Source organism: Symphalangus syndactylus, chromosome 14, assembly GCF_028878055.3.
Source record: "Symphalangus syndactylus isolate Jambi chromosome 14, NHGRI_mSymSyn1-v2.1_pri, whole genome shotgun sequence".
Lineage (NCBI taxonomy): Eukaryota > Metazoa > Chordata > Mammalia > Primates > Hylobatidae > Symphalangus > Symphalangus syndactylus.
The window spans coordinates 49,433,922-49,457,496 of NC_072436.2; the positions used below are offsets into that span (position 1 = coordinate 49,433,922).

The following is a 23,575-nucleotide window of genomic DNA, read 5'->3' on the forward strand; positions in this document are numbered from 1 at the left end:
ACTCATGGGGTTTTACACGTGACACCAGGCATGTTTTTTTTTCCCACTGCAGCCCAACACACCCACAGACCCTTAAGGATGCATGAACGAGTGTTGTTGGGGGTGGGACAGCTGTTGAAAACCACAGGACTAGGAAAGTCCCCAGGCTGTGCTTGAAGCTCTACACTTTTCTCTCAAGTCAGGAATTTCTATTAATGTGTTATGCAACCTCCTAGGAATTCTCTGTGGCTAGAAAGGGTTCTAAGAAAACACAGAACAAGCAGGTCCATGGTTAAAAGGAATAATTTACAAACAAAAAGAAATAAGTCATGTGTTCATAGCTGCGGCTCCTCAAAGGCAGGAGAGGAAGCTTGTTTGCTTTTGCATCCCAGGCACTCAGCAAGGCTGGCAGGAGAGAACTTCTCCCATGCTCTTTTCTGCACTCTTTCTGATTACTCCCTAAAAAGCTAAAGAGACATTGCTTTTCTCCCTGTTTCTCTTCCAAATCCGTGTCCATAGCTGCTCAACCCCACCTCCTGACAAAGAAAAGACAACTTGATAACCAGAGAGGCTTTTTCTTTTTTCTTGTGCCTGTGACCTGAAGTGAGTTCTAATTACTCCTAGGTAGCTCACAGTGTAGTCTAGTTGAAAGCCAATTTGTACAATTCAAACTTCAACCATTCTGTTTATTTAGCCAGAAGAAAATGAGCCAAACAAGTGTTTGATGAATCAAATGGGAGGCATTGCAGTGAAATAATACAGTGCCCGTCCAGCCCTGTCCTGTTTTAGCATGCCTCCCAAGGATTAGCCTACACCCTTCAGGCTGCTCCTTAAAGGGCGAGTCTGCGGCTTAGACTCCACAACTGCAGGAAGTAAAGGGGTTGCCTGTTGTGGAAGGTTAGGAGTCAGATTTGGTGAACCTCTGCCCCCTGCAACACTCTCCTTCATTTACTGAGACCTGCACTGATCTGCTCCTCACTTCTCCCAGGTCCTCCCACCTCCCCAGCCAAGTCCAAGCTCTTCATCACAAGCCATAGTGGTTGCTGTATCTCTCTCTCTCTGTTTCTCTCTCGCTCGGTTTACTTCTCCCTGTGCCTGTGACACAAACACACACACACACACACACACACCAGCTGTGAGCTGAGAAGTTCACCATGAAAACTTCCAAATATTTTGGCTGAAAGTGCATGTCTGAAGGCAAATGCCTGAATCCTTTGGGACCCATGTCTGGGCTAGGTGGGCACCAGACTCCTGCCCTCCCCAACAGAAGGTCAGAAGCAGCCCCAGGGGAGAGCCTCACAGATAAGGTACTTGCTGAGACTTTGCAGGGTTGTGGAATTCACTCCCCAGGCACCCAAAGCCAACCAATCAAGGCTGCATGGCCCTTTCTGCCTGAAGTTTAGGCATAATCTCCATTTTTATGCCTGACAGACACCTGGCAGATGGTTGTTCTTGTGTGGACCCAACTCTGGCACACAGGAAGGGCAAGGGGACATTTGCGTATCACCTGCCCTGAGCCAGGCATCCAGAGTCTCATTTCACAACATCCTCACAATCACCCTTTGGAGTCAGATTAATCATTCTCATCTTACATATGTGGAAACTGAGGCACCAAAGGATTGGGTCCCAAGATCATGCAACTTGTAGGCCCATGCCCCCCATACACAGTGAGCTCCCTATATTCTTGGCCAGAGGAAACTGTCTCCTGGTAAAGCTATCTCCTCTTGGCTCCCATCCTTGGAATCAGAATAAAATGGAAGGAAATATAAAGAAGACAAGGAAAAGATGCCTACTCTCCCCTCAAGATTCTGTTCAAGTGCACATATAGCTCTTCTCTAGGAAAAGCTGAGACTGCAATGTTCAGATAGACAGACACGACGATGTGGCATCATTAGGGTGTCAGGAGAGCTCTGTGGCTCAAACGTACTCATGCAGGTGGACTTGGATGAATAACGCCAATCACAGGGGCTCACTCTGTGCCACGTGCTATTTTAAATGCTTTACATGTATCAATTCATTTTAACCCTCCATCAACCCTATCTCCATATTACAGAAAGGAAACTGAGGCCCAGAGAGGGTAAGTGATTCACCGAAGTCACTCAGCTTGCAAGGAGTGGAGTCAGGACCTGCAATGAAGCATATAGCTTCCCATCCATGCTTTTGGCTATGCTTTACTACGTCTTGAATAAGAAGTAATAGAGTAAGGGTCCCTTTTGAGGCAGGAAAATATAAAGCAGGAAGAATTATGAAAGAAAATTTGCCCTCAAATGAATAGGCTGGATACGTGGTTCACCCTCATGTGCCCTGTGGCCAGGACAGTGGGGGTGCAGGACACGTGCATGACAAGGTGTGGGGAAGGAGAGATAGGACCCTGGGACTCTTCCCTCTGCCCATGCCTGCCCCTGATTTTATCCCACCCTTAGCGTTTAGGTTCAGGAAGCAACTCTGAAGTTTGGTGGTGACAGTTAATTTGAGGAAAATCACCCCAGTTTGCTCCCTCTTGGGGGCTTGAGGAAAGAGGGCTTCAGTCACTGGAAACAGAGACCTGGGCAGCAGGCCAGCCCCAGGGCCAACACGGCCCCTGCCCACCTCTCCTAGTCCCCACTGCTTACTGCCTCATCATTATTCACTCTTCCCGCTGCATTCGTTCTTCCACTAGAACCCTTGACTCAGCCCCTCTGCAATGCTCCATTCTAGATGCTGAGTCCTGTGACTGCAGGAGGGAATAGCATGGAGAGAAATTAAGAGAGCCAACAGGCAACTAGCCAGCAAAGTTATGTTGCTACAGGGACAGACAGATGAGAAGAGAAGAGGGCAAAGGAATTCTAGCATGAGGGATCAGGAGATATAGGATCTAATGCTAGCAGCAAGAATCCACAATAAATAGAGGGCAAATGGCAAACTGCATGAAAGGTCAATGGTCTTTGGTAGAAACTGTTGCCACTGATTGCCTCACCCAAAGGGAATTGCTGGCTGGGCAAAGCAGTGAGTATGACTTTTTACTCTGTCTCTGGGATACTGAGCTGCATAGAATAAACTCTAGTGAATGAATAGATAAATGACTTCTATGATAATCTGTGTCTTTATAACAAAAATGACAGTGAAGAAACTTAGGCACATGGTGATCTGCTAAGTCACCCAAGAGGCCTGAAGGACCGAGAAGGGTCAGTACAGAGATGTGGACCTAGACAGTCTGGGTCCAGGGGGTTTCCGTCCTTAACCACTGTGTACTATCGCCACTTCATTAAGGTGCCATGAGGCTTAAATAAGGAAAACAGCATGAAGCACCCATCAAGGTGACTGGCCCAGTGCTCAGAACATTTCGCTCTGCTTCCCCTCCCACTATCCTCCTAGAAAGTGGCATCCAGAGCCAGGAAGATGTCACCAGAGGAGGGGGCAAGAGTAGGAGGGCAGAGAGGGATGAGGAAAAGGGGAAGTACCAGGTGGCAGTCAAGAGCAGAGACACCCTGGAGTCAGGCTGCTTGGGCTTGGGTTCCAGCCTCAGCCCTGGCCTGTCTGGGCCTTTGACCTCTCTGATGAGGTAGAGGAGATAAGGAGCTGGGGGTGATAGAAAGTTTGGTGGCCTCACTTTGTTGCTTATCCAGCAAGCTGATCCAAGAAAACGAGGGCAGATTATAAATCTAAGAACAATCCGCCCTCCCATCTGTGAGGTGGTGCCATATTTAAAATCAGCTGCTTGTTCAGAATGAGCCAACCACTAAACAGTGTCCTGGAGCTGTTTCAGTACAAAGTCATGGCCAGCATTCATTGAGTGTGTACTCCAGGCTGGGCATTCACTCTGCTAAGAGCTGAATATAAATTTTCCAGTGATCCTATGAGCTGAAGAATGTCATTATCCCAATTTTACAGCAAGAGGAGGCACAACAGGATCAGAATGTTGCCTCGAGCCACACTGTTTTGCAGAAAGAACACTGGCTTCACTCACTGGACTTCAGCCCAGTCTCCTCATCGGTAGCAAGTGGGTTCTCTCTTGTCCCTCCCAGTTCCATGAGTGGAAAATTCAAAAGATAAGGAAAAAAGGAAAAAGTTTGGGAGGAGGGAGAGCTGTGCACACCCGTGTCTGCTCTGTCATTGTTCAGGCAGTGTGTCCTTGTGCAGTTTATTTTAACCCCCTTTGCCTTATTGTCTTCATTCATGAAGTAAGGGCCCTCGGTCATGCCTCTTAGTAAAAGCAAAGGATTTAATAAAACACTAATAAATGCAAAAGTGACATAGTAGATGCACCTGTCTTCCTGCTGTGATTTTGGCCATGAGATTTAATTAGGGATATTGTTTATGCAATTTTAGAAACGTCCTTTTTTTAAAATAAAAAATTGTATATATTTAAGCTGTACAACATGATGTTAATATATATGCTAATATGTTAATATATAAATATATTAGATATTTTTCTGTATATATATATGTATATATATGTGTATGTGTGTGTATATTGTGTATATTATATATATGTATACATGTATGCTGTATATGGTGAGATAGTTACTAAGGTCAAGCTAATTCTTGTATCCATCCTTTCACGTTATAACCATTTGTGTATGGTGGTGGGTGAGGACACTAAAGCTATCTGGGTTTTGTCTCCCTCCTTTTGCCTACCATTAAGCGCATGTGTGTTCTGGTGATTAGTGTCATAACCTAAAATATTCAGCAAGATGGAGAAAAAAGTGGGACAAGAGATCTGGAGAATCAGATTCATCAATATTTCGACTGTTGGGAGCAACCTCTTCTCTTTGGTGGGAAGGCAACTCTTTCGTGGATGAAGATCTGCAGCGTTGTCACATGTAACCCACAATCACAGGCCACCTTCTGGATGACTCAGCCTCCTTGCCGAAAAGGCATGCCTGTGACTGCTTCCCCCAAGAAGGCTTCTTCCTCAATGAAAGGGTGAGGTCAAGGCCCTTAGCTCAAAATACAACTGGATAGCAGCAAGTACCCGTTCCTTTTCAGCTGTGTTCTAAATATGGCCCTGGGGCTTCTCTGGTTTCACTTAGGGACCCAGCAGTGCCAGCGCACACTTAATACTCACTGTTCTGTGGGTGACCATAGAGTGGCCCAAGATTGACGTGTGGGCAACTCCACGGAGCCAACGCAACAGCAGCTCTGCCCAGCAGAGGTCACAACAGTGTCCTCAGCAGATACTCCGGTCGCTTGAAAATTATAATTTTATCCTGAAATGATCATTCTTATAAATGTCTCCCCCAAGCAATTAAACTTTGGGGAAGTCAAACACATGTTGCTAACAAAGAAACCCCAACCAGAAACCAAGCCGGAGTTGGCTCTCCATGTGAAATCTAGAAACAACTCAGGAGGAAGTCAGATTCTCAAGCTCGAGGAAGGAGTCAAATGCTTTCCTTGGTAATTGATAAAGACTCTTCCTTGGCAATAACTTTTGTAGATTATATCTGAGTTTTTGATGAATAAAGAATATGCTGTGAAAATTAAAGAGATGGTATTTATCTAGTAGTGTCTTGACCTCTGTAATAATTTATGAAGGAGAGGTTGAATAATTACTTCAGAATGGACTTCCAAGGGGTGTCCCTGGTCTTGTCACAGATGAACACCCTCCGGGACATTGTCAGTAGTGCGGGTGAGAGTAACCAAATAACCTCCAAAAAACTTGGATCTGAGTGAAAGAAGGTTATCTCTGGGAGATGACTAGGAAATGGACATATCATGGGTCAGGGGGGCTACCTTAAGAGATGGAATGGATTCCCAGACAAGGACACTTACTCATTTGTAACAAAACTGAAAGTATGACAGTATTTATAGAAGGAATGGGTTGGGGAAAGGGGATCTCAGAGACTAATCCAGTGTGGTCTGGGGAGATGGATATGGTCCTTGTTCTAGGTGTATCATCACTTTATATCAACATATATCAGCTTCTCTCAATCTAAAGGCAGTAAATCCATAGTTCTCAAACTTCAGCAGTCATCTGAGGTTTTAATAACACAGGTTTCTAGGCTCAACTCCCAGACAGTCTGGGTCAGAGGGTGTGAAATGGGACTGGACATCTGAAGACTCATCAGTCCCACCAGTGTGATGCTGAAACACATGGCCTGAGGACCAGACACTGAGAAATGAAATCTCTGAATCCTATGACAGTCTGGAGTCCAGGCTCCCCGGGCAGCTTCCTGACAATGTGGCTTTTTGTGAAGCTTGCCCGCAAGGGTAGAATGCACCAGCCTGATGATTCTAGTGCCTTGCCTCAAAACTTAGGGATTCTCATTATGAATAAGTGATTTGACATCTGGCTTCATGTATGGGCCTCCTTCACTCGGGAAATCCGTAGGTATAGCTCAGATTATTTATCAAAGGGGACTTTTCCTCTCTGTACTATTTTTGCATAAATTTTTTTTAAAAAAAGATCTTGCTTGCCAAATGAATTAGTAAATTGTAAATGGGAAAAAAATTAAAAACAGAATGTTTGCATGTCTTTTGGTTAGACACAATCTCTGGAAGCAAAATATTAAACCCAGGAGAAAAAAGAGTCATTAGTAGGTTTCACTATATAAAAGTTTAGAACTTCTATAGGGTAAAAGATACCATAATCTAAAAAAATTTAAATAATAGAATGGAAGAAAATATTTGGTCTTTATGGGACATTGAAAAGTTTAAAGGTAAGGTAATTTAATGAATTTCTATAAATCTTTTTTTAAGCAAGTGGTCCCAAAGAAAAATGAGCAAGACGCAACGTTTGCATATAAAAATTGGGACATGACATACCAAAAAAAAGTATTCACTGTTCATCTGAAATTTAAATTTAACTTCGTGTCCTGTATTTTTTTAAGTTTGTCAACCCTGAAAGGACATGAGCTTTCAATGTACAGCATGTGACGGAGTCATGATTTGCAGTTGCCGAAAAGTTGCTTAATATTATCATGCAAATTAAAACAAACATGAGAAATCCTTTTTGCTCATGACATTAGAAAACATTAAGGAAACAATGTCCCTTGTCAAAGATATAAGAAAATATGGGTGCAATACACTGTCTAAGGAAGTATAAGCTGATAAAGGCTTTCTGGAAAATCTTGACAGCTGTGGTTCAGGGCCTGGAATTAAGGTTTGATATCATGTACTGCCTCGATATTTGGCAAAATTATCAGGGCCTCAGCTGGTCTACATGCAAGTTTCCCTCCCCACTCTGATCCCTGGATAAGGTGCCCCCAGCCAAACCACCCTCCTTATCAAGGGTAGCAGGCACAGTTTCTGCTTCTTCCTGAGTAGAAGGTCTTAGGTCCCTGTCAACCTGCAAAATTATTCCAACAACTCGATCACCTCCTCCTGTGAGAACCAGGGAGCACCTCATCCTCTTGTTACTACAAAGCCTGCCTCCCACAGCTCCTGGTTGTTCATTCTGTTCCCAAGTGCAGCCTCTGTGTGGCCTTGCAGTGCATGTGGCATCCTCCTCCCCTTGGCATTAAGTACAGGTGACTGATAAACTGTTGTCAGTCTCATCTGCCCAGTGTTGGGTGTCATGTGTTTGGCCATCTATAACCTTAGAGTAAGAATCTCTTATTTACCAAGGAGGCAGACAGGACTGATTAAAACAGCAGCACATTTTAAATTGTTAAATGTACATACTGTTTAAACTGGAAATTTCACTTCTAAGAAAATACCGTATAAAACACGAATGCAAAGAGAGAGGCATGCAGAAAAAAGAATATTCAATATGCATTTCAACACTGCTTGTAAGAACGAAATATTGGAAACAACCCGAATGACCCATTCATCAGGAAACTGTTAAATAAGTTACTGTAACCGAATCTATGAAATACTACACAATAGCTGAAAAGACATAGAAAGAGGGCCAGACACGGTTGCAGTGAGCCGAGGTTGCATCATTGCACTCCAGCCTGGGCAACGAGGGTGAAACTCCACCTCAAAAAAAAAAGAAAAAAAAAACAAGACACGGAAAGACTTGTTATATCTAAGCAATACATAAAATCCACCCACTTTATATTAAAAAATACAGATCACACACACATAGATGATAAAAGATTTGCAAAAATGTTATATATGCATATAACAAAGACAGGAGGGAAAAGGCCAAGCTGATAAAAGTGGTTCCCTCTTGCATAGAGGAGGAGGTGAGGGCAAGCAGAAGCTTTTGTGTTTCATACTGTATAGGTTTGTACTGTCTGATTCTTACAGTGAAAATGTATTCTAGTATTACTTATGTGCTGTGATAGAAATTTAAAATAAGAAAAGTATACAAAAGTATGTATAAAAGTCTTCTTGTCTAACAACTGCTGAAGGTTTGTAGTAATTAATGAAACTGAGCAACGGGACTGGCTAGTTCTCAATATTCCAGCACCCCCAGCCTACAGACATCCCCTGAGCCTTAATGCTGGGTGTTGCTCAAGCCTGTACGTCCTTCTCAGTTCCCCACCAGAAAGACTCATAAGCAAAAACGCCACATTCACCTTTTTCCATATAAGTCCTGCAACTGAGTGATACAAAAACAAACACATTTTCACAAATCTGTTGTCATTTCTTCCCTGACCCTTATCTTTTATTTAACCTAATCTAATGTGGTATGTTAAAAACAAAACAAAAATTCATATAAAGGGAATGAGAGTGAGGTCTGATGATGGAGAGAAAATAAAAACATCAGTTTCTGCTTTAGCTGTCGTGAAACCCCAGAAGGGCCATTAGCAACGTTTCTGTTTGCTAAGTGAAAAAGTACATTTAACTCAAGAATGATACGTGCTCTCTCCTTTTCCACTCTTTAAAGAAACTAGTTGGTTTGTGAATGACAAGCAGTGTGAGTGAACCATTATGTAGGCAATGCAGATCCCAAGGAAATTCACCAGAACTCGGACCACACCGCATGGGCTGAAGCTCATCCCTGTCCTGCTGCCCTGAGCCATACTGGAGCCCTCTGCAAAGCCTCCGGTCCCCAGCCCCACCCCGAACCCTCATCTCCCCCGGCAGCCGGGTGGGCACATGGCATCTCACCACAGTAATGCCATCATTGAGCAGGGCCTCCCCAAAGATCGTCATGTAGAGCTGCTCGTTCACACGCGCTTCCTCAAACACGGCCAGCACGGCCACGGGGTCCACGGCGGAGATCAGGCTGCCGAACAGCAGGTTCTGCAGCAGGTTGACGTCTTCCAGGCCAAAGGCCTTCACCTGGCAGATGAAGTAGAGGGAGAGGCCAATGCCCAAGGCGTTGATCAGGGCCCCCAGTACTGCCCACCACAGGATGGAGCCGATGTTCTCAAAGAAGGGCCGGGTGGGCATGAAGTAGCCGCCCTCCAGAACGATGGGCGGCAGGAGATACAGGAAGTAGATGCTAGAGTCCATAACCGGAGGCGATTTGTGGTCGGTGCCGAAGATGATGCCGCCCACCAGCGCACCCACCAGGATGAGGAGGCAGCTCTCTGGCATGAGGCCCGGCAGCCTGTGGTAGAGGTGGAAGCCTGCGGAACAGCGGAGAGCACAGTTAGGTGTTTGCAAACTAAACGGTCTGGGTGTACCTGAGGTCTTTTAAAGTCAAGCAGACAGGACCATGTACAAGCTGGCTGGCATCTCAGCCTCAGCGTCCCATCTGTAGCAGGAACTGGTAGTGTCATGAGGGTCGCCAATAAGATCAGTAGGTAACATGCCCAGCTCAGTGCAGGTCACAGAATCATTCTCAGCCAGCTGCCCCCTCTCCCATCCTCATTCCTGCTTTCCCATCTTACAGGGACCTGCGAGGGTGCATGAGGGAAAACGAGAAACGAGGGTGAAACTTTTGCACTCATGCAAGCCCAGCTTTCAAGCTCATGCAGAATCTGTCATAGTCACCAAAACCTCAGCTTGTTCCAAACTTATCTGACCTCATTTCCCTCTTCACCAAACACACACACAAAAATTAAAAGTCCTTTATTTTGTCTCCTGTGTTTAACCAATGACATTGCTATCTGGTCAGCCACTGAAGAGGGACATCAGGTCGCATTCTCATGAGTGACCCTTCATGCAATCCGCTCTGTATTTATTTCTTATGTCATGACTCTCATTTGCTACACCTAAAATCTATCCCCTCCTCTCCATTTCTTTGGCCACTGCCTTTATTTAGGATCTCCCCATTTCTCATCCTAATGATTGCATTGTCTTCTTGACATCCAATCTCACCACACTCTACTGCCAGATGATTTTTCTACACCATGGGTCTCTGATTGTCCCAATTCCCACCTTAGATTCTGAAGGCACACAAAGCAACTTCTGGATTGTAAACCAAGGGTATTAGTTGTGCAAAGACTACGTTAAGTACCGCCAGGTGGAAGACCAAAGAGGTAGACAACTGCAATTCTCACTATTGATAAAGTTTTAGAAACAAGACATGAACAAATAAGATGACATGTAAGTATATAATGAAGGGTATATTGAACGTATCAACAAACATGGTGAGAGATCAGAGCTCAGCAGATCACCAAGGGGCTCTCTCCAAGTCTGTCTCCCATACACTCTGCACTATCTTTACATAGCCTGCATTCAGCCAAAGGGCCTTGTCACTCTGCAGGCCTCTTTCTTGTCTTCTCATTCTATTGTCACTGCTTGGATTGTCCTTTTCCTTGGTCCCTTTAAGTCCTGCTCATCCTTTGAGGCTTAGCTTTCCCTAGCTTCTTCTTGAGTTCATATCTCCCTCTGAATTATAATAATAAAACATTTTATCTGACTCTGTCTAGTAACGATAATCCCTGTCTACTATTTTTTGTGCATGATTCATGTCTCCTGTTAATGTGGAAACTCCCCAGACTAGGGCAGAATGATTTACATCTTCATATCTCCCCAAATGCTTAGCACAGTATCTTGTCCACAACAGCTGGCCTATTTGCTGAAAGCATGTGTAAGTGTATAAATGAATGAATAAACAGTTAAATGTTTATCAGAGAAGGTTTTTCATGAGAAGAAATTCAACAAGTTGTTGGAGAATGACGAGGATTTTCATATTTGGGTAACAGATTGGGAAAGATTTTAGGTGGGGAGGACATCAAGACTGAAAGAAGAGAGGAAGAAATGGCCTAGCCAGCTATCTTTGACATTCATTGAGGGGATTCACCTGGCTGGAGCAATCTTTGAATTGGGAAAAGTGTCAGGAGAAGACTTGGAAAATGATTTTGAAACAAATAATGGAAGATCTTGAATTCAAACCTAAGGAAGGCGGTGGACTTCCAGCCACAGGCCATGGGGAGCCAGCAAATGTCTCCTTGGGAATTGTTAGATTCACACATTCAAAGATGGTATGAACTTCCCTGACCATGGCTTTGCACTTCTCCATTCACTATAAGTAAGCAAGTAAACACAACAGGGTATAATTATCACCAAGGAATATCATGCCCACTTTCATTTGGCTTCAGGGTCAGTGTAAGCACCTCTTCTGGAGGAATGAACTCATCGTTTTCTAATCACTGCTTATTTCTGCATTTCCTCTTCCTCCTTTTTATTTTACTTCTTTCTTCTTCTCCTCCTATTTCTCCTCCTCCTTCATCTTCTCTTTGTCCAGCTCCTGCTTCTCCTTCTTACTCTCTTCCTCTTTCTCCTTCTTTTTTCCTTCTTCTCCTTCTCCTTATCCACCTCCTCCTTCTTCTCTTTCTCCTTACCCTTTTCCTTCTCCTTCTTCTTCAGTTAGTGCTTATTTTAACCAAACTTAGCTTTTTTTAATATATAAAGGAGGTGGAAGAATCCATAGCGTGATTTTCTCAGGCCCTGTGGCTCCCCAGTTTGGCCCTGCTGCCAGGAATCCAGTTTCCTGAAATGGATCCAACATTCACCTGCCTTAAGCCAAGCTGCTCTCTACACAGTTGCAGCAGGAAGAGGCCACACATCCATAAGTAGGGACCTGTAAAGGGAAATGCTACATGCCTTTCACATTTTAAAACTTCTCCTTTTCATGATGGGCAATACAGTCAATCACTTAAAATTTACAGTTTCAGTCCTTAGAGCTTCAATGGACACAAATATTAAAAGTCCTGTCTGAAAGTCAAAGAACGCCCTACAATTATGTTCTTCCCAAAGATTCAAGGAACATTCATCTGTGACGTTCTAAGATGCGGAACTGAAGTAGAAGATAAACCACAAAGTCTGAGGTGGCTTCGTATTATCTTTGTTCTACATTATCTTTGTTTTATAAGTGTGTAGTTGGGTGTTTTAAAAAGGATTGGGGTAGAGTTTTGATGTTTTTCTGTCAGAGTATCTACGGGCAGTAAGTACTAAGTTAACCTATCTTCCCCATTAGGCCAAGTCCCTTGAGGTCAGGGACCATGTCCATTTCCACATATTTCATGAGTGCTCAGAAAATGTACCTTGATAGAATGAAGAATAAAAGGATGAATCATAATAATGATTATTAATTTTATTCTGATTCATTTTATAATATAATTTTTAAAAACCCATATGAATTTAAGTGTTAAAATTATAAATCATCATCATCATTATTATTTTGGCCCTAGTGAACAAGCCCTTATACATAAAACTACCAGCCCAGTACTTGGCATGTAGTATATATTCAATAAATATGGCCTTTTTATCTCCTCACTCCTCATGTCCATATGGAATATAAAAATAATCTAAATTCTTGAAGACTAGTAAATATGAAATTGTACTTGAATAAGCATGTCCTGATATCCTACTCTTTTTTTCTAAAGTATGTTAAATTACATCATGAAAATCAAGAACATTTAAACCAACAGTTCTATGAATAATCATATTTTCACAGTGCTCTTCGTTCCTAGACAGAATGAATCTAGGTGCATACAATGCCTCTACAAAACAAGCTAGGTTTTACACAAATATAAAACCAAGACAAAATGCACCCTTTTTGCATTTAGATGTTTATTGATAGACAGAGCAACAACCAGTCAGTGACAGGACGAGTTTCCTGGTACTCAGATCGACTTGAGCCATTTCAGTGAAGAGGAAGCCAGGTTGTGGAGTGGGGAGCAGGGAACACAGAATCTCTAGCATATTGTTTTAAAAGGAAAACTCAAGTACCAAGTAAGATCACCTTGAACACAATCCGTGTCCATATGATTTCACAAAAGATGTTAGACTGCTCTGAACTGAGAATGTTATCCATTTGGAAAGTCATTTTTACTTGAATACCTCTTAAAAATATAGTCAGACCCTTTGTGTAACTTAATCACTAAGCAAATTTCACAAGACTTCTTCAAACTAACAATTCCTATTTAATATTCACACTTTACTAGCTCAAAATGAATAGCAACTATAAAGGAGAGTCTAAAGGGGACACCTATACCAGTGTCCCCAACACCCATGGGGAGGGAGCTAAGTGAATAGCCAAAGCACACCGAAGGTAACTGCCAGACCTCAAGGCTCAACCCGCATTACACACCCATCCTAGAGAAAATATACACATATACATAAATAAGAATTAAAATGTTTCATTGATTCTATCTCAATAAGGCAATCTACATACTCAAATAATAAGAAGTTTACAGCTAAGGCAAAGGAGACGTTGTGCTTAGCATTTGAGATAATTTATTAATTTTCCACTTTAGAATAAGCTGGTTTTAAAGAGACAAGGGGGTGTAGTTAGGGATTAAATAGTCACAGAGTATAGTCACCTCTTTGGTTTTTGACACAAAGATCCCTTGACTGGAATTTAATCTATTAACTTCAATTCACTTTATTTCACAAAGGAAACTAGAGGTGCCTCACTGGTCCCACTTGGCTTAGGTGTAAACTAATATTTTACTGACAGATATAATCTTATATACCCTGACGTCCCATCACTGAGTGATAGGAGTTGCCTATGGTTTTCTTGTTTTTTGCTTTCTGTCAATTTGCAAGAAGCACATGCTACTTTTAAAGAATAAACAATGAGGTCATTGATGAAGCCCACAATTACATAGCCAAGAATATTTTACAGAAGAAACATTATGTGCTTCCTGAAAATTCCACCTTGCATCATGCCCAGGTCTATGTGCTTTATTCTGTATATTTTTAAAGCATAGAATTTGAGCGTTTTGCATGTCAACAATGTCACATGGTTGTCACCCTGAAATGAGAAGAAACCAACACAGCCCAGTTCCCAGAAGTATGCTCTCAAATTTCAAAGCGCAATCTCAAAGTATTAAATAGCTTAGTAAAATGCAGTTATAACTTTCCCTTGACTGAAGGGAAGAGAATTTTTAATGTAATAGCAGTAACAGTTAAAAATCCTCTTAGCCCATTATCTATAAGGCATTTTCACATTCACTCTCTTATGTAAAAAAATAACTCACCAAACCAGGTGTTTAAGGACTTACCTATTTTTGCAAGGGATGCTAGAAGTATCCAGAGAGTGACCTCGTAAGGAATTTGCACATAGTCATAATCCAGTTCAAAAACAGATATCCCTTCATCTGGCTCTGAGCTAGCAGCAGCAAACCAAGCATTAGGTGCATACTGAGCAGTGGAATTTGCAGATTCATTCAAATCAGAAGATGCTTCAGAACACTCAAGAGCCACTAGCAGTAGCAAAGAATTCCAAGGACTGAAAGTCACGAACATCTGCAGAGCCATTCTTGTGGGCTTCTCCTACCTACACCCCTGTGTGGATGTGTGCCACACATCTGAAGTCAGGGAGGCTTCTAGAGAGTGACTGCACCCACCTGGGTCAAAAGTAATATAGGTACAGTCCGCGGGTCCTCCCAAGAAGATTCCGAGTGTGTTATTGAGCTCTGCATGTAGACACTTTCTAATCTTCTTTAAATCATCTTTGTTCAGGCAACTCAGCTTCCAACTCAAACGCAGTTATTCAATAGACTTGTTAAAGTCCATGGAGTTACCTGGAGGACCTCCATCCAATCATGGCTTGAGCAATTTGTGAAAGGAAGAAAAATCTCTTCACCTAAAGGCATTTCCTCATTTCACTGCATACTGGCTTTGTCTTGTGGGTGAAAATTTAAAAGGATACTGTAGTGCTCATTCCACAGATCACTGGAGTCCTTCTAATGAGGAAAGGAAACCTGCCCTCTCTATCAAATCCCAAGAAGGAGCTACCTGATCTGCACCTGCTCCTTCTCTCCTCCCCCTGTCCTCTCATTTGTTTTGAATGACCAAGGCTTCAGGTAGCTCTTGAACTACATTTATTATTTGCTCTGATTTGACTTTTGTAATGAAATCCTTTCTCTGAGTGTGCTCTGGAGGTCACACTGCTGACACCTAGTGGGCACCTGCAATACAACACCCTTGGCATGTTCAGCTATGAACATTAAGGTGACCATGAAATTATCTAAACCAGGACACTTTGGGGAATGAATAATAATAATGATTATTATGCAAAGCTATAGGCACAAACCAGAATTGTCCAGCAAACTGTCTTATATGGTCTCTATACATGAGGAAGAAGGAGGATAAGAAGGAGGTGGTAACAACAAGGATGGTAGAAAACACTGAAACTTTTGCATGTTACCAGACTCCATGAGCAGTCATTCATAGAAGGAATGAAGTTCCAGATCCCTGTGAACTTTACACTATAATTTTTAAAAAACAGGAAGCCAAAGAACAAGTTCCATAAATACACCTAAATACCTGGATTTGTAAAACTCCATGGCACATCCAGATTTTCCATTTAAAAAACATTTGTTGTTGTTGAAAAGAAGAAGCATCATAGAGTGTTGATGAAAGAATTTTGAGATAATTTTTATGAGCCTACTTCTCGTTCTTCTACTTGTGGCCAGGAGACCTTGGTGAAGTTAATTACCTTTCAGAAATTCCTTATCTGAAACGGGGAGGAAAATCTCTGCCCCATTGAGTAGCTAGGAACATTAAATGAGATAAAGCAAGTAAAGAATTTGGCATATAGTTGACACTTAAATATTAGTTTTCATTTTAAATTACATTTCTTATTCTTTTAGGATAAGATACAACACTTTGGCAATGATTACTGATACTCAGTAAAAAATGAGAATAATACATCATCCATATACTACCCCAACATCTCTTTTACATCAAACTGCAAGATGCTTTGTGTTTTGTTTTTTCTTAGTTCATATTAGTGAGTGCAGGGGATTTCCCCCCAGCCAACACACACACATACACACACACACACACACACTCAGCTAACATCACTGGGAAATTGAGAAAGGAATGGTTGAGAAGGGCTAACACCTAGATGCAAATTCATAGTGAGGCAATAGAATTAAAAGTTCACATATGAATATTTTTTCTTTTTCCTTCAGTTTGACTCCAGAATAGACTAGATTCAGTCACTGAAATGAGACTATCAGGTGGACTACAAGAAGGGTACCCATATTGAGTCAATTATTTTTTCTCAAAGAATATATGAATATCCTTTAATAGAAAGCTGCTTTATTATAGGTGTTTTATTTTTATTTGCGTTTTATTGTACTTTTTTTTCGAAAAAGAAATGAGGGAGCAAGTCTCACATAGTGCCTTGTGGAAAGACCAAAACTAAGAATCAAAAGACTTATGTACTCAGACATTAGTTACCTGATTCGCTTTGGAAAATTACCTGTTTAAGCCTTAGTTTTCTCATCTATAAAATAAAGATGCTGTCTATAGCTAGTAACCCTTTCCTGCTCTAAAATTCCAAATTTTGTGAGTATATGGCAACCCGTTTAGCCTTATGATCACCTGATGGCTGATAGTCCAGTCCCTCTCAGAGTAAGAATGTCAATCTTTGGAGGATGGTAGGAGAACAACTTGAGCTCTGCAACAGTCTACTAACTTGTGGTCCAGGTTAAGATGTAGCAGCCCACTTCATCAACCACTGGCATCACTTCCACTCATGCAGTACTTTCATACCAATGTCCAAACATTCTTTCTAAAATGATTTCTTAGTATAAGGTCCCCAGAAAGTGTATGTGAGACAAAGCTTCCATGAGAGGTGCAAACTAAGGGCAGCAAAAGCGAGGGGAAAGGGGGAAGAAGGGAGGAGCTCTTCCAGAACGACAGCATGAGAAGCACCATAGACTTCCTAGTGAAACAACTATAACTGGTGAGATCATTAAAAATCAAAAAGAACCATCCAGTCTCTGGAAATTGTCCTAAGAGCAGACAGAAATCGAAAAAAATCTTCTAAATATTGGTAAGACCTGAAGACATGGCCTGTTTTCTCTACCCAACCCTCAGCTCAATGTGAGAAAAACTCTATTCTGGATGAATGCAGCCAAGAGGATGGGGCTGCCTCTAATCCCAGATCCCAGTTTAGGACTACAGTTTCTACCCAGAAAAGTCAGGTTGTCAGCACACATAACCAAACTCTGCGCTACCCCAATCCTAGCAATATGTTGAACAGACTCTATTGCAGGCAAGTGTAACTGAATCAACCCCATAAACAGCAAATTAGGAATACTGGACCCTGATAACTCTCAACTTATTCATAAAACTGAGTTTTTACAACAGTGGAAATAAACCAAGATGACCAGTGGCTACTGCCCCAGTCCAGCATCCCACTCACACATCAGGGGTATCACTCCAAGAGAAGTAGGTTACTATCTCTGTCCCCATCTCCAGAGTAGTGGAACAGAAGTTCTGCCAAGGAGAGGAGACAGGCTATAGAACAGAGAACTCTATAGCTAACTCTAAGTAGACTAACTTTATTTGGAACAAAATATAGAGATGTTCAAGCCTAAGGGCACTGTCAAAAACAATGAAGATTTAGGTTGTGAGCAAGGAAGAAAAGCTAATAGCTCCATGATTGCAATAAGTTAAAGAGTAGACCAACTAGAAGTTTAACAGAAGAACCAGAAAAAGAGATGGCTGAAAAGAGCTCTCCTGAGTCTATAACATGTCTCAAAGACTGGTCTCAAAGATTACCCTGCAAAGGAGCCTGACTTTAATTGGATCAGACTGTGGAGTAATTTATAAACCAAGGCATTGTTGAAAACAATAGGCCATTTCAGCCAGCAGTTACTGGAGGCTAACAGTTGAGTGTGATGTCAATAGATACAACAGACCAGCTAGAAGCTTAATAGATCAGTGAAAGAAAGTCAGAGAAGCCTGCTAAAACCATTGTTATTCTGGGGGAAGGGAGAAAGGGCTTAGGGGTATTGTAACCATGCCCCAGGCTTCACTGGCTGAGGATGAGTACAAAAAGCTGCACAGGGAAATAGACTTTGCTGATATAGTCCAGCCAAGCCACTAAACAAACAGCGAACAATTAAGCAACACAAGCCCTGGAGTTGGGGGAGGGGGAGAAAGCAGCATCAAGAATTGCTACAAGATATCATCTAAAATATCCAGTTTTTAGGCAGAAAAAAATTATGGACTACATACTGTCTATAGAAGTCATATTTTAGTTTCAAAGATACCAGTAGGTTGAAAGTAAAAAAAAAATGAGAAAAGAGATATTACACAAACACTAAGCTAAGAGAGCTTGAGTGGCTTTACACTGACAAAATAGGCTTTAAAATAACAAATGTTACTAGAGATAAAGAGGGACATTTAAGAAAAAGAAAACTGTCACTCTATCAAGAAGATGTAACAATTCAAACTTACGTATACAAAGTGGGATTTATCTAAGGAAGGCAAGGTTGGTTTAATATTTAAAAATTATTTCATGTAACAGGCATATCAATAGAATTAAGGCAAAACCACATGACCATCAACAGACTGAGAAAAGCATTTGACAAAATCAACAACCTTTTATTTTAAAAACACTCTACAGGTCAGGAATGGAAGGAAACTTCTTCAACATGATAATGCACAGCCAACATCATACTTAAAAGGAAAAGACTAAATACATTTCCCTGAAAGAACAGGAACAAGGCAAGGAGATAAACTCTTGCCACTTCCATTCAATATTCTACTAGAGCTACTTTTAGTCAGGGCATTTAGACATTGAAAAGAAATAAAAGGCATTCAGATCGGAAGGAAAAAAAGTCAAACTATTTCCACTTGCATCATCTTTTAAATAGATTACACTAAAATATTTAAATAGAATATCCTGAATAATTGACTAAAAACTATTAGATACAATAAACGAGTTCAACAAGCTTGTAGGATATGAGATCAATATGCAAAAACAAATTGTGTTTTATAGTGACAATGAATAAAACAAAATGGAATTAAGAAAACAATGCCATTTATAATAGCATCAAAAAATACAATTCTTGGGAATAAGTTTATCAAAAAAGTGTCACACTTGTATTCTAAAATAATTGTTGAACGTAGTTAAAGAAGATCTAAATCAATGGAAAGATACCTCTGTTCATGCATCAGAAGACTTAATATTGTTATGTAGGTGACAGTCTCAAAAATGAACTATCTACAAAAAACTTAAATTTACAGGACAAAAAACAAACAACCCCATCAAAAAGTGGGCAAAGGATATGAACAAACACTTCTCAAAAGAAGACATTTATGCAGCCAACAGACATAAGAAAAAATGCTCATCATCACTGGTAATTAAAGAAATGCAAACCAAAACCACGACAAGATACATCTCATGCCAGTAAGAATGGCAATCATGAAAAAGTCAGGAAACAACAGATGCTGGAGAAGATGTGGAGAAATAGGAATGCTTTTACACTGTTGGTGGGAGTGTAAATTAGTTCAACCATTGTGGAAGACAATGTGGCGATTCCTCAAGGCTCTAGAACTAGAAATACTATTTGACCCAGCAATGCCATTACTGGGTATATACCCAAAGGTTTATAAATCATTCTACTATAAAGACACATGCACGTATATGTTTATTGTGGCACTATTGACAACAGCAAAGATTTGGAACCAACCCAGATGTCCACCAATAATAGACTGGATAAAGAAAACGTGGCGCATATACACCATGGAATACTATGTAGCCATAAAAAAGGATGAGTTGATATCCTTTGCAGGGACATGGATGAAGCTGGAAACCATCATTCTCAGCAACCTATCACAAGAATAGAAAATCAAACACCACACGTTCTCACTCATACATGGGAGTTGAACAATGAGAACACATGGACATAGGGAGGGGAGCATCACACACTGGGGCCTGTCGGGGATGGGGGGCTAGGGGAGGTATAACATTAGAAGAAATACCTAATGTAGTTGATGGTTTGATGGGTGCAGCAAACCACCATGGCACGTGTATACCTATGTTACAAACCCGCATGTTCTGCACATGTACTCCAGAACTTAAAGTACAATCATAATTTAAAAAGAACTACAGATTCAACACTATCTCTACCAAAATCGTGTCTTTTTTTCCTTTTTCAGAAATTGACAAGCTCGTCCTGATATTCATAAGGAATATGTACAAATTTATTAAAAGAAGATCAAATTTAGAAAATTGATACTTCCCAAATTCAAAACTTACTACAAAACTAGAATAATCAAAATAATGAGATTCTGGCATAAGAATGGACATAGAGAGCAATAGAACAGGATGGATAGTCCAGAAATCCTTTTCCCTTATGGTCAATTGATTTCTGACAAGTGTGTCAGAACAATTCTATATATAAAGAATACCCTTTTCAACAAATGGTGCTGGAAAACCTGATGTCCGCTTACAAAAGAATGAAGATCAAATTAATAAAAATTAATATAATTAATTAAATGAGTTATTATCCATAGGGTGCTACAATAGTGTCTGGCACATAGCAAACACTAAGTAATAAAAAGCAGGGAGAGGATGAAATGGAAATGAGCAGGACTTCCATTCATTCAGATGATGTGCAGAATGTGCTGTCATCTATCCTGGGAATAACAGGAATGAAAAAGATGCCTCAGGAAGAGGATGTGATATTAAAATAACACACTTGTGTTGTGCAGGTTTCTCTGACTAGAAAGAGGATGCAGACATTTATGAAGGGTCAGGGCAATTGATAAGAGGGAGCCTTATAGTTGGAGCCTCGTAGTTAATTGAAACCAAATTCATCTTGATATGTCTACATGGTAATATGATCCAAATAATAATTATCAGTTCATTTAATTTCTCAAAAAAGATCCATTCACAGGTACACCAGAGTATCGCGGGGTGCTGTGCACTTTCGTGTTTATACTTGTGATGGTGAAGGGAAAATATAAACAGTTTTCATTTGCAAAGCAGACAGTTAAAAGTACCATCCTGGAATTTTAGGTCAGCAGCAAGCTATTGGATACCTGACAGTTTTGATCTAATTATTCAGATAACTATATTGGTTGTAGAAACTTGACCTTCTCTGACCTGCCTTCCTGACCCCTTTTTGGTGCCAGTCCCAAGAATCCCTGTGGTTCTTGTCATCTGTTCATAGAAACCCGCTCACACATAGAGCCCAGTGGCAGGGAAGGAACTGCCAGACATCCTCTCCCCAGTGGATGCCTTATAATCTAGGTTGCTATATCCTGTGTTCCTTCATGGGACTAATTGAGGGTGGTATACATGGCAAGAGAATCTCCCATCCCCCAGGGTTTCAGCTGTGCACAGCCAGAAGAGGAGCTTAGGGAACGTTCTTCTCTTTTTACCCTCAGTTTTCTAGAGGCAACTTTTGTTTTAGAGAAGCTCCAAAGGAAAAAAAAAAAAAGCAGAACTGACACCATATTTTACACATGATGAATTAGAAAGTCATCTCTCTCCAGGAATAGTTTTCAACAAAATAATCAGCACACCTTTTCTTCCTTCTCATAATGTGTGGTCATAGTTGACTTTACCAGAAAGTATTTGTGTAGCACTCTGAGACTAAAGTATCTGTTGCTTGCCCCTGAATTCTTGATACTTTGTCAGGGCTCAAATTTATATTCTTTTTTAGGAAGAAGAATGAAAAAGAGTAGTGATGAGAATTGGTCAATGCTGTCCAGAAAGATGATTTGCTTTCCAAGACCATAGCTAGCAATTAAGCTGGATGGCCTGGATCAAGTTCTGGTATATCATACCCCTAAATTGAAAGCCTACATCTTAAGCTGGAGAGAAGTCAAAAGCTATGACCCTGCTTTCAGGACAGAAAGCTGAGCTCTGTCTCTGCTCCCCAAAGTCAAACTTCCACTGCTCAGATTGAAAGAGAGGGGGCTGGTAAAGGTAAAATCAAGTCCAGGAGACCCCCCCAATACGGAAGGAGAGGGTAAATACTACAGTGTAGTGTGGGTGGATGGGGTGGGCATGAATGTAAGCTTTGTAATAAGACAGATCTTCACACCAAAGTTAATGTCAGATTCTTACAGTTCTACTATGACAGCTTCCCTAAGGGAATACAAACTTTGCAAGGGGGAAAAATTTGAAGCTATGTGAACTTGGGCACGTCTTAAACCTCTTTCAGTCTCAGCTATTTTATCCACGATGATGATGATGATGATGATGATGATAATGATGTCTATTCTAAAGATGTTTGAGGATTAGGTGACATGACACAAAACAGAAAGAAAAATGCTTAATACAGAATTGATACTAGATTAGTATTAGATTCATTTTATTTCAGAGTGATTATAAACTCCACATAGGTAGAAGTCTAATATCCTTTAGTATCCTATAATACTTCCTAATAAGTTACTTGTCCACAAAACATCCTAAATTTATTGGATGGTGGAAATAAGACAGACAGGTGGTTAAAAATGAAATGTGTCATTCTTCTCTATTTACCCACATTGTCACCAGTCACTACTGTTTAGAGAATGAGCCACAGGGCTAGTTGAACCCAGTCTAAAATGGCTGAGCTAGCAATTGTATCTTCCCTAATCTTTGCTCTTCATTCCAAGGGCTGATCCCCTCCCACTTCCACCCCACTCAACCCATCACCCATCACCAACAACACCTATGTTAGGAATACCTGGTAGGTCTGTTTTCCCTCTTTTCTTTCTTTCCTCAACTAAATTCCTATTCCCTTGGGGGGACCATGACACTGGATTTCGAGGAACACTGATTCTCACTAAGGTAGGTGGATAACATGTACTGACATTGGGAAGACGCTGCTTTTGTTAGCAGAAGGATTGCTGATAGATATTCAGGCAGTTTAGATAAATGGACATGACAAACACAAGCCAGTGAGATGTGGGCGATACTGTGGACCAGAGGAGATTGCAGTTTTCTCCTTTACTCAGTCTTCGAGTACATGCATGAGTGTGGAGGAAGCCAGCTGAACTTTATTCAAAATTAGTCTTTAAAGAACCAACTCGCATGCCAGTGACCACTGCCAACTCCCATTTTCTATGATTAGTCCAGGTAAATCTATTCCTCCTTCAAGGCTTCTGCCTGCTTCATATCATCTCCAGCATCACACACCCAGGTAAGCTTGGGAACTGTATTAATTTGCTCAGGCTGTTATAACAAATTACCACAGACTGGGTGGCTTAAACAACAAAAATTTATTTTCTCATGATTCTGGAAGCTGGGAAGTCCAAGATCAAGGTGGTAGCTGATTAGGTTTCTGGTGAGGCCTCTGTTTCTGACTTGTAGATGGCTGCCTTCTTGGTATGTCCTCATGTGGCCTTTTTTCTGTGCAAGCTAGTGTGAGAAAGAGAGATCTCTGGTGTTTCTTCCTGCAAGGACAATAATCCTTTGGGTCCAGGGTACTACCCTTGTTACCTCATTAACTTTACCTCCTAAAGACCCTATCACCAAAATCAGTCACACTGGAGGTTAGGGGGTAGGGCTTCAACATGTGCATTTTAGGGGGACACAATTCAGTCCATAGAAGAAATCTTTACGAGAGCTTTCCATTGCCTG

The 23,575-nt window shown here is 41.2% G+C and overlaps 1 protein-coding gene across 1 annotated transcript in view; it reads right to left on the reverse strand.

The window, feature by feature from the left end:
- The window catches only part of SLC9A4 (solute carrier family 9 member A4), a 58,680-nt gene extending 44,172 nt beyond the window's left edge, over positions 1 to 14,508 (reverse strand). The window contains exons 1-2 of the mRNA XM_055241817.1: positions 14,253 to 14,508; positions 8,959 to 9,422 (exon numbers count right to left, since the gene is read on the reverse strand). Of these exons, the coding sequence (XP_055097792.1) occupies positions 8,959 to 9,422; positions 14,253 to 14,508 (720 nt within the window). The remainder of the gene's footprint in view (positions 1 to 8,958; positions 9,423 to 14,252) is intronic.
- Between the last annotated feature and the right edge of the window lie 9,067 nt (positions 14,509 to 23,575).